This window comes from Emydura macquarii, unplaced genomic scaffold (assembly GCF_026122565.2).
Source record: "Emydura macquarii macquarii isolate MOO-44397 ecotype Brisbane River unplaced genomic scaffold, CSIRO-AGI_Emac_v2 contig_2063, whole genome shotgun sequence".
Classification (NCBI taxonomy): domain Eukaryota; kingdom Metazoa; phylum Chordata; order Testudines; family Chelidae; genus Emydura; species Emydura macquarii.
The window spans coordinates 1,744,516-1,757,014 of NW_027132200.1; the positions used below are offsets into that span (position 1 = coordinate 1,744,516).

General features: G+C 36.9%; 1 protein-coding gene across 1 annotated transcript in view; it reads right to left on the reverse strand.

The window, feature by feature from the left end:
* Positions 1-12,499, reverse strand: part of CSMD1 (CUB and Sushi multiple domains 1) — a 1,845,645-nt gene that overhangs the window by 326,398 nt on the left and 1,506,748 nt on the right. Inside the window, exon 30 of the mRNA XM_067558441.1 lies at positions 8,907-9,101. Coding sequence (XP_067414542.1) covers positions 8,907-9,101 — 195 coding nt within the window. The remainder of the gene's footprint in view (positions 1-8,906; positions 9,102-12,499) is intronic.

The window sequence follows — 12,499 nt, forward strand, 5'->3', positions numbered from 1 at the left end:
TGCAGGATAGCTTAGAACTGAAGTCTGTGAAGCACTACCACTTTGCATTAACCTTAATGATAGCTAGGAGTGATGAATCTGCATAGAGAGATCTCCTGGTACTCTATAACTCTTTGATACTGACAAAACTAGTGATGAGTAAAAGTGGATCAATGTAGCTGACACTGGGGTTGCCAGGAGTAAAAATTCCCCTACCTTGAGTTCTAGTGTTACATAGTTGACACCCAGCAAAATTTTGCCATCTGAAGAGATCAGTACCAGGGCTTGGTCATGGAAGCCCTAATAGGTTGCAGAGGGTCCCTTCTTAGGTCTTGCATTAATCTTTTCTGAGGATAAATGGGAAGATTTTTGCTTCTTGGTGTTAGAGCCCTGTGAGGCAGATCTATATCTCTTCCTGTTAAAATCAGAATGCTCCTTTGTCATCTCCCCTTCCTGTTATCTTCTCCCCCTCCACACACCCACCCTATGCCCCTGTTACCAGCTGAGAAGAAAGATCATCTAACAAAGACTACAACAAAAGAATGGACTGAAGAGATTGCAGGAGCACTTCTTTGGAAGGACACATGGATTTCTCCATCAAAAATATTTTCAGGCATGCCTCCCTAAGCTTTTTGCATTTTCCTTGAAAAGGATTTACAAATTTAGCACTTATCAATAGCGTGCCCTTTATACAGAAACAAAAGACATCTGGTGTACCCATCATTAAGAGGCATTACTGTCTCACAGGGGACGCAGTTCTTAAACCTGGGTGATTGCTGTTCTGCCACACCAGACAGGAGCCAGTACTAAACCAGCTTCTTAATTAAAGGAAATGGATGTGCAGGGGGGTGCAGGGGGTGGATGGAGTGACTTAAATGTTATTCTAATGTAATCTGTAATCACTAAAATAAACCTTGTCTACACATGAAAATTAATCCAGAATAAGGTAGGGTGTAAATTTAAAGTGGATTAACTATGTCTGAGTAACTCCACGTGCAGATGCTCTTATCCTAGAACAAACTACAGAGGTTATGCCAGCATAATTCCCTAGTATAGACACAGGTGCCCCAAATGAAGATCTGCTGGTATCACAACACCTCATTGAACAGCATTAGCTATGCCAACAGAAGCCATCTTTTCCATGTAGACTGGGGGTTTTGTCAGCAGTTACATCATCTAGGGGGTGGGTTTTTCACACCCCTGACTGACATAATTATAACAGTATAAATTTTAAGTGTATGCCAGGCTGTGGATTAAGCTAATTTGAAATTTGCCAGCATAGATCCCTTGTACGAATGCAGTATACACAGACACAAAGAATTTTTCTCCTGAACAATATTAACTATGTCAACAGAAGCCTTCTTTCATCACCTAAGATGCATCCACACTGAAGATTCTGCTGGCATAGCTATATTGGTCAGGGATGTGGTCTTTTTTACACCCCTGATCAGTATATGACAACATAATTATCAGGTGTAGACCAAACCTTATTCCAGTATAAGAGCATTCACACATGGAGTTAATCAGGAAGAGCTATTCTGAAATAAACCCACATGCAGACAATCCCAATACTATACTAACACTATCATACTGTTTACAGAGAATACCAATGCCATAGAGTGAGAAAAGAGGTGCAGACTACAGAGTTCTCACTCAAAGCCACAAGTGGTGAAAAGAAAATGAGGAGTGGTTGGGGACACCCCATGTCTCTCAGTTGGAGACATGAGGTCACTCAAGGGTTCAGGCACCAACCACAGCAAACACTTCTGACCGAATGAATCCAAACTTGAGTGCACAGAGCACAAGCACACCATCACTGGAATGTATATGGACAAGCACTAGAAGAAGAATTATACACTGTTTAAATAGATACAGTCAAGCAATACTTAATACAGATGGTTTGCTAGCTGGAATGAAAAACTTACAAAATGTAGTGACTTATCTACCTGGTTCATGGAGATATATTTCTAAAGTAAAGGCAACTGGCAACCACTGAATCTAGACCTAGACAACATAAGGGTAATCAGCAAATAAAAGTTATTCTGACAAATGACAAGTAGCTCTTCAGTTCTGCAATTTCAGCTCCTGTTCCACAATAATCCTCACCTGTCAAAAACAGCATGCACCTGCAATTTCAGAACTGCCAGGAAGAATTATACTCTATGTCTCAAGGGCAAATGTTTCACAAACATTTTCTGTTTCCAGAATGATACCACAAGTAAAAAATTACTGCATAAACATACATGATTGTGAAATATCTTACATATTTCATAATGGCTTCTGCTTTCTCATATCTCCAGTCTGGCCTCCTTACATGGCGCCCTAAAATGACTCCTTGCTTAAAAAAGTCTCTAACAGTCTCTGTGCTATCTCTGCCATTCCCCCCTCCAGTTGGGTTCTGTGTAAAGAGTCCATCACCTCAAAGGATTGACTCCATCAGGGAGAGTCATTCCAAATCAATGGCCAATGATGGCTCTCTCATTTTTGGCCCTCGTTGAAGTGTTCCACACTCTAGTGTGAGCACGGCGTGTCCAGAATAGAGTGGCTTGTGAGGATTTGATTGGTTTTCAACACTACCTGGACAACTTAACAGAAGATTGAGGTTACATTGCAGAGTGAAAGTTTCAGGGATGGTTACAATCAAAATGGTGTTCACCAAACAAAATGGACTTCACAATTTGACATAGACATATCCCCAATCTTTCACATTATGAATTATCTGCACATAGATAAAGAAACAATGGATGAAAATGTGGTTACTGAGGATGTACAGAGGGGGAAGAGGAGAGGAGTGAAGATAAAATACTGAAATGGAGCCACCAAAAGGATTCCATCAGCAAGGTGGCATGTAGAACAACAACCAGGAGAGGACAGGATTTTTCAACAGTAGAATTTATACATCTTAAACTTTTTATTTTAAATAAATTAATTTTTTTAAAGTATTCTTCTTGGAAATTTGAGCTGACGCATTTATCTCAATGTTCAGCTGACCATAACAGAACTAGAACAGGTATGTGGCTATCTAAGGCAGTCTTCAAGTGGCCTATAGTATTATCCAAAATCTACCTAACACAAAGTTCAAAATACCATGGATATTATAGTATCATGTACTAACTACAGAATTTATGCAATCACATTATAAAACAGAGACAAATAATAAACAGTACTTTTTATGCTTTATATTTATATTACTTTTAAACAATCTCAGGTTAAATGGAACAATTTTGTTTTCATCCCCCTCCCCGTACACACATATATATACACAGTATATATATATCTATATATATATTTAACTGTTTAATGCATTGTTTAACTGGTATCTAAATAAGTGTGTATATATATGGTGCAACTTATTCTCTTTTCTTCTTGTTATGTGGACCAGAAAACTGTGTGTGTGTGTGTGTGTGTGTATATATATATATATATATATATATATATATATATATATATATATATACACATAAACTGATATCTGTTTTGGTTTCTATAACTCTGTACACACACTCACACACACACGTGCATATGTTTTCAGGTCCAAGTAACAAGAAGAAAAGAACGTATGTTGCATATTGTATATCCATACATATACTTATACACATACACATATTTAAAAGATTCCAGTTAAACACGGCTATATAAAATCATGGCCAGTCATATCAAATTTGGAGCAGGGCTGAAAGTGAATCTCATTTTCATTCCTGCTTGTTAATCCAGTTTGATTTCAATTTTAGGATAGGCCCTGATGACTCAAGAAAAGTGACATCTATTTCCAGCCTGTGCTATTAAACTTAAGACTTTCTTGCAGCTAAGGTCTTGTCCAATAAATAACAGAATTTGTTCTCTTTACATTTAAAATGGAACTGCTGCAATTCACTTAACTTGGACCTGAAAACTATCAAGCTAAGATGCCAATAGAAAAAAAAAATCAGATTGAGATGGGCTGAAATCTGAATTTAACAAGTTATCTCATAAATTGTTCCATTGAATTTTGCTTCATGACAAATTTTATTACATGAGCTTTTTAAGTTTTCCTATGAAAGGTCTAATAAGAAATACAAATTCATGTTGGAACTTTATCTATTACTGTGTTTTATCATCATATTATTATTATCTTATGTAAGAAGGTTTCTGTCTACACAGTAGCTTATTTAAACCTTCTGTTACAAAACAATCAACAATCTGCAACCTTTAAATAAATGTTGTATTACACAATGAAGTTATTTTCTTTTGCTAGTTCAGAGAAAATGTTCTATATTTTCAACTCCAATAAAATGTGTACAGCAATTTTATCTGACTATAACATTATGCAAATTGTTACTATTATGTGTGACTGTCAAGAAATCACTACAAGAAAGCCAGATTCCATAAGAAGTGCTAGAAGATAGACAGAGTTCTTGAGAAAACTTTACAAGGTACTAAAAGTAAGTAGTAGTTAAATGATTTAATTATAGAGAAGTATGGTCCACTGGTTAAAACACTAGCTGGAATTTGGGAGAGCTAGGTTCAATCACTGTTGTGACGTATATTTCCTGTGTGACATTGAGCAAATCACTTAGGGCCATATTTTTAAAGGGATTTAGGTACCTGAAGATGCAGATAGAGGGATTTTCAAAAGCACTTAAGCACCTAACTCCCTCAACAGTGTTTTTGAAATATTCTTTTGAAAGTTTCACACTGCTAGAAATATCCAATCATTATCATGTTCTCAGCACATTTCTGTTCTGTATTTGGGAGAAAAAGCAGATGGTGTGTTCATACTATATGAGAATGACTAAATACTTCCCATTCCAACAGTAATTGAAAATGATGTTAAATTAAAGGTAAAATTTTTTAAATCAGCAGGTCCAGATAACTTGCATCCCAGATTTTTAAAACCTGGACAAGGAACTATCAGGAACATTAATGCTGATTTTCAGTAAGTCTTGCAGCACTATGAAAGTTCCAGAGGAATGGAAGAAATCTAATGTTACACCAATATTTTAAAAAGTTAAATGGGATTACCTGTGTAACTTTAGGCCTGTCAGCCTGCCATCAATATAAGGCAAAATAATGGAATTGCTGATAATATAAAGAATTATAGATTAATAAAGAATTAAACAAGGGTAATATCATTAATGCTAACCAACATGGATTCCAGAAAACAGGTCTTGCCAAATTAACTTGATATTTTTTTTATAAGATTACAAATTTAGTTGTAAAGGCAGTAGTGCTGATGTAATATAGTTATACTCTGTGGAATTTGACTTGGTACCGGACAACATCTTGTTTAATAATACAAAATTAACATTGCACACATTAAGGGTCTCAAAATGTAATTATGAATGGAGAATCAGTATTGATGTTATTTCACATTTTAATCTATAGACTGGGAAAAAAAATCATTACTTATAAAGTTTGCAGGTTGCACTAAAATTGTGGCATATGTAAATAATGAAAAGGACAGGTCCCTGACTGGATTGCTTGGTAAACTGTAGATAGGTAAACAATATGGATTTCAATTCAGCTAATTGTAAGGTAATAAATCAAGGAACAAAGAATGTACTCCATACATACAGGATGGGGGACACTTATTCTGTGAAGTGTGACTCTGGAAAAGACTTGGTGGTTATGGTGCATAGTCAGCTGAACATGAGCTCCCACTGCAATGCTGTGGCTGAAAGAGCTAATGTAATCTTTGGATTGATAAACAGAGGAATGTCAGGCAGAAATAGGTAGGTGTACTTGGCACTGGTGTGACTACTACTGGAATATTGTGTCCAGTTTTGGTGTACATACTTGAAGAAGGATGCTGATAAATTGGAGAGGGAAGGATTGGAAGTCCTGCTTTACAGTGGGAGACTCCAGGAGCTTAATCTGTTTAGTTTATCAAAGAGAAGGTTAAGGGATGACTTGATCACAGTCTAGAAGTACCTACCTGGGAAACAAAAATGTAAATTGAACAGAGAAAAGTATAACAAGAGCCAATGGTTAAAAAGCTGAAGCTAGATAAATTGAGACTACAAATAAGGTCCAAATTTTTAGTAGTAAGGGTAATTAGGAACTGGAATAACTCACTTAGAGCTGTGGTGATTCTCCATCACTGGAAATTTTAAAATCAAGATTGGATATTTGTTATTAAAGAAATGCTTTACTTCAAGCACAGCCATTAGACTTGAAACAAAAATCAACTGGAGTTATGTTCCTAAGTATCTTTGAAGATCTGGGTCTATGGGCCTAAACTATCCATATGTAAAATGGGGATAATTGCATTTCTCTACTTTACAGTGTATTGTGAGGATAAATACATTAAAGATTGTGAGGCACTCAAATATTAGTTTGGATTGGCAGTTTCTCTAGCAAACCTTAGACAGTAGGAGGCTTAAAAAAAATCTTTCCTTTCATGTATACATGGACCACTCTGAAGTCCATATTTTAGTCCCTCTTAAAGACTCTGTTCTGCAATACTGTTTATAATTAATCTAATTAGCTCATATTAAAATGTTCCATTTCCCCTAACTGTGAGCTCCTTAAAAAAAGATTCTCTCTTTTTGTAGAAAGCATCCAATACATCATGAGCAGTGATGAAGAAACATTAAAATAAATTAGTAGTTACGACTTGAATGACTGTAGAAACAGTGTGAGAGCAGAATCAGACCCATAGACATCAAAAGGTAAATCTTCACATTAGCACATGAGATGTTCACTGTGTAACTCCCATTAAAGTCAATGAGAGTCAGAAACATAGAATTGACATTGTGGTTAAGACCCATGGTCCATCTAGTCCAGTATCCCATCTCTCATAGCAACCAGCACAAGAAACTTGAGAGGAAGATTCAAGAAATACCATAGTAGGCAGATGTGAGAAGATCTGATTCTAATCAGTTGCAATTAAAAATTGGTTTAAACCCTGAATTATGAGGTTTTATATACCTTCCAATATTCATTAATAGAATTAGTATTATAATTCTAGATATTTTCATCATTTATATAAAAGCCAATTCCCTTTTTGAATCTTGTTAAGTACCTGACTTCATTGACATCCTGTGACAATGAGTTCCACAGTTCAATTTTGCACAACCTTTTATCCAGTTTTGAAATTGCTACATATCAATTGCTACATATCAATTTCATTGAATGTTCTCCCTGTTGTGTTCCAAGACAGGAAGTCCCAATCTACTTTCTCTATAGCATAAGTACAGCTGAGTGAAAACTGGAATTTCCATCCCACAGGAAATTTCAGTATTTCAACATTTGTTTTTGTTCCAAATTGGTACAAAGCTGAAATACCAAATTTTTTCACAGGATGAAATGTTCCAAAATATTTCTGTTTGAAAATAGTGAAATATTTTGTTTTGGCATTTTCAGTCAAAACATTTCAGTATTCCCACACATGAATATTTTGTCTATTTTGTTTCAGTGTGTTTAACTAACCCAAATGCTTTGTTTTAAGTCAATTCAACATTAAACTGCATTCTTCTATTGCAGCACATTGTGTCATGGGAACTATATGCCCCAGATGTCATTCCCCCTTTTTGCCTCTATGGGCCAGGCTCAATGGCCAGAATACATCAGCCATGATGCACCTGCAGCTATATGACTCCCATGATGCACCACACTACATGGTTAGAGGTGAGGCTGTTTTGCATCATGGTAGATATATTCAAGCCAAGTAGTCAAACCCAAAGATAGAATGGGGGCCTAAAGTAAAATGTCCTTCAGGCAATATGCCACCATAGGGAAGTGCAGTTTAATGATAAAGTGACTCAACATGAAACATTTTGGGTCAGTTCAACAAACAAAAATATTTGGATTCAGCTCAAACAGATCCAAAACAAAGTATTTTGTTTTGGCTTTCTTGATGGAATATTGGGGGGGGGGGGGGGGGAGGCAAAATATCTGTTTTGCAGAAACTGCATTTTCTACTGAAAATCATTGAGATGGAAAATTTGCAACCAACTCTAAGCAGTTAAAGCTCTGCACAACACTTTCAAAATGTACGGTCTTTCACCAAACAAGCTTTACAAATTTATCTATCTATCAGCAAATTTAGCATTTATGAAAGAAGAATGAGCAGATTTGGAGACTCAGATCCTGTATTTTTGCAGGAAATAGGTATAGAATAAACTGCAGCCTTTTCATACTGCCCTGGGATTGTACCACAACACAACTAACAAAGGACTGGCAGTCGGAGGTTGTTAAGTCTCTATGGCTATTCATTTCTTAGTTGTTTTGTTAATCTGCAAAAGAGGATGCTAATTAATGTCCCCTTGAGGGGTAAACTTGCAACACCAAGCCATTAAGATTTAAACTGACATCACACTCTCATTTCAGGTAGATGACTGACTAGCCAACAGTAAGGACATCAAGAAGAAAAATTTTGGGTTATTTAATCACTAATTTGGCCTTGGAATCTATAAACAAAAAGATAGTCCTGGCTTTAAGGAGCTTCCAATCTAAGAATAAGACAAGAGACAATAGACGGATACAACAAACAGCACAAGGGGAGCACAAGGAAACAGTCAGATAACTTAAGTCATTAGAGCTTGACAGCTGTTGTTGCTAATTTGAAAATAATATATGGTCTCTGTCTAGTACAACACCCACTGGACATCTCTACAGATTACAAAATGATCTATTTCACAATACGCACAGGGAAAGTTGTGGGATCTCAGATACTAATGTTTAGTAATTTTTGGCAAACACTGAGTTGTTTTGTTGGGACCACAGTTCCTAAAATCTAACTAAATTGTTTTAAACAATGTATGCATTATTTCACTAACAGAAAACAATTAGCATTATAATCATATTAAATAAAAAACATAATCTAAGTACTTTTAAAATTACATATGGGTTTGGAAGCAGAGTAGTATGACCTCTAGGATTCAGAAACACACTCTGAATCCATTAACTTTATACAAAAAGAGAACACTATCAGATATAATACATACCATTACAAGATGGCAATACTCTGTTCCATGCTGGTTTCCCATCAATGCCAATCACACATGTTATAGTTGAAGGATCAATAATCTTATATCCAGAGTCACACTGATAAGTAATAGTTGACCCAAGTTTAAAGTCTGTTCCAATTCTAGTTCCGTTCATTATGTTTCCAGGATCAAAACAAGCTTCCCGGGGTTTTTCTGTTAAAATGGATCATAAATAAAACAACAGTGATCTCAATACAATATATGTAGTAAAAAAAAAAAAAAAAAGCATTTAACAATCTGCAGTTTTAAAATTAGATTGAGGTTTCCATTTTTTATTTAGAATATATTTTTCTTATGTTTAAATATTGCTAGGTCATGGATGCTTGCCTAAGTTCATCTGTCTGGCCAAGAAAATTACACCTACATCATTCAGCCCCCCACCTGATTCCCTCCCCATACACATTATTTTAAAGCTTATTATGTCTACTTTAAGATTAAGTATGATGTGGAGTTTTCAAATGGTGCCATTACCAGAGAAATGGGGATAAACAATGACACCATCAACACATTAAAATGACCACTTTAAAATATTTGCATTTGTTTCTCTTAGTTTAATGCCTATCTATCATTTCAAGACATAAAATTGGATTTCTTTGTGAGCTCAAAGCATCACAACAACAATCTAAAGGGTAAAACAAAATCTAACCAAACTTGTACAGGTATCATTGAATATAATACCCTTGGTGACACTTCTAGTTAAGATCATTATCATCATCTTGTTCATCATTATGATCTCTGTTGAGAGGGCTTGAGTTATCATTGTCTTCATTGCTTGGGCACGTACACAGTTCTCTGCAGGGAAGATTGTTCTGACTGCAGACACAATTGATTGTGTACAGTCACATTCTAGACAAGGCATAAATAAGGTTTTGTAGAAACTCAGATTCCATTGGACCCTTGAAGAATACAGAGGGTATTGTTGCAGTGGTCCAATATCTGGTTTACCTTTGTGCGAAGATATCCAAATCTTTGTTTGACAAGATGTTCCTCAAAACTGTCCTCACATGGTATGATTTTGGCCAGTGACTTGTCCTTTTTGATGGCTAAATTGAGGTGCAAGCAATTCATGTCTCTGGGGGGTCTCCTTTTATTTCTCACTTTCATCATTCAGCATCAACTTCATTGCTGCAGAAATTGTGGCGTGTTCATGACTCTCTCCCAATTTGGTAAGATCTCTGAAGCAGTAAGTTCCCTTTGTTGTGATGACATTAAATACAGATTTTTTTCCAAATAAAAATTAAGGATGACACAGATTCACATCTTGTTAATATGTGTATAGCAGGCAATATGTTGCAGAAGTCAGGAGTGAGTGCATCACAAATTTCATGCACAGGTATGACACTTGTCAATTGTGCTGGTAATCGTACCTGTTTCAATCCACCTATGTGTTGCATTTTTGGAAAGTGGTGACCAGCAAGAACCAAAACATCTGTATCAGGTAACCTAATTACTATGGCTCCTTTGACACTATGGGACAGAGAAGCCATATTGGCAGAGACATCATGCAGAAGAATCCTTGTGTATGCTTCCTCTAGTACTGTACAAGTTTTGGGGTTCTGCAATGAACTTTGCTACTTCACCATTGGAAAAGCCTCCAGCAAGGAGGAATGTTTTGTTGCATATGTTCTTACACTCCCAAGTATACCATATATTTACAGAGGAATTTTACAAGTGCTCGGTGGATGCCAACTTTAGAAACTTTTTCCTTGGAAGCACAGGGCATCCACCAATCACCTGGTATTTCTTGCATCCAAACTCAGATCCTGTCTGGTGCTGTCTTTATGCAGTTTTCACAGAGTTACTGTTTTCATTTCTGTCAAAGACTTTGGTTACAGAATTAGTGTTGTTGAATCCTTGGGGACCTGCCTCAAGTACTCAGCAGCCAATTCCTCAAATACATTAAATTTGTCCGCAGCCATCATTTCTATAAAAACATGGCATCTCTGATGTTCACTGTGGTTTCTTTTTCACATGCTCTTAGCTCATGGATTCTTTTAGCCTAAGCTTCCTGCTGATGCCCTAAGTCAGCCTTGTCTGTTCTTCTCATTTTTGCCATTAGCATGGAAGAGGGACATAGGCAGAGGCCCTATTATGTGACTTAACACACTTGCAATTGAAACCATCATCTCAGCATCTTGCTAAGGATGGACTTTGCGAAAAACAATTTCTGGACTGATAGCTGTTGTGATTGTCCCTCCCTTGCCAGATTTATATCTGGTCTTCTTGGTCATGTGAGCAAATGTCTTGATGCCAGATTTCTTCACTGGGCTGAAAAAGTTACGAGTCAAGAATCAAGTACACCTCTCACAAATCTCACAATTTTGTTCTTCTCCAGCATCTTCTGTTTTCAGCAGAGACTCTTGCACTTATAATGTCACATGCAGTCCAGTAGATATGTTGATAAGTACTTCAGACCTCTTCAGTGCAGAGGCAAGGACTTGTTTATGTCTTCACTACTTGTTTTTGGCTACTTCCTTCTCTCATGGATTTTGCATATTCTTAACATGAAGCTATGTCTTGACATCTCTACCTAATATTGACCTGTGCATAAATGTCACTTAATTAAAAAGTCATTTTCTAGACTATTTCAAAAGCTAGTACTGCATGTACAGGCCATTACAAATAAAAACCTTTTACCAGGTAGATTAGATGCTATAAAGAGTTACATATTGCTGTAGGATATTAGGCTAGATTCACAAGGGGGAGTTAGGTGTTGAAATGCCTAACTTGAATGTACCCCTCCAACTACTGGAATTCAGAACCTGGAGTTTGGCATCCAAGTTCCCCATGCATTGTATAGGGAGAGTTAGATGCTTAAAAAACGGATTCAAAAAGAAGCCAGCACACTGAGCAGAGAGCCACCTAAGTAAGCCAGTAGGAAATACCAAGGAGAGGAGTGTGATTTAAGGCCCATCCCTCTTAGAGAGTTAGGTGCCTCCTTCCACTTGGGATTCACAGCAATGAGCCCTTTTCTAGAATTAGACACTTAAGCCTGGTCATCAGCTCTTTCTCACAAAGAAAAGGATGATGAGGAAGTAGTGGTGCTGCTTCCCCCACCCCCCCCCCACCCCCCTCTATCTAATAGCACACCAGTTAGAGCACTTACTTGAGATATGGGAAGCCCTGGTTCAAATCCATACTATGCCTGATTTGGAACAGGAGCTAGAATCCAGGTCTCCTACTTCCCTGGTGAGTGCTATTGGGTATAAGAGCACCATCACGGATGTTTTTTTCTGGGATTTAAGCTTACTCAGAGCATGGGTGGTGCTTGGCAGTGTCAGGACTTCAGTGGATTTGCACAGGCCCAGTGGCAGAAACATAGGTATATATGGGACTTTATGGGTGGAAATTTAGATGCCTCCAGGTTAGGTGGTAGCTAAGCAGGGGTTTTATGAACTCCAGTGGAGCCTAAATGTTGAATATAGGCTTCTAAAGAGGTAGTTAGGAACCTAAATCACCCATGTGAAACTATCCTGGTATGAATACTACAAAATAACCCATTGAATGAAATCATGGGTCCACTGAAGTCAATGGGAGTTTTGTCATTTACT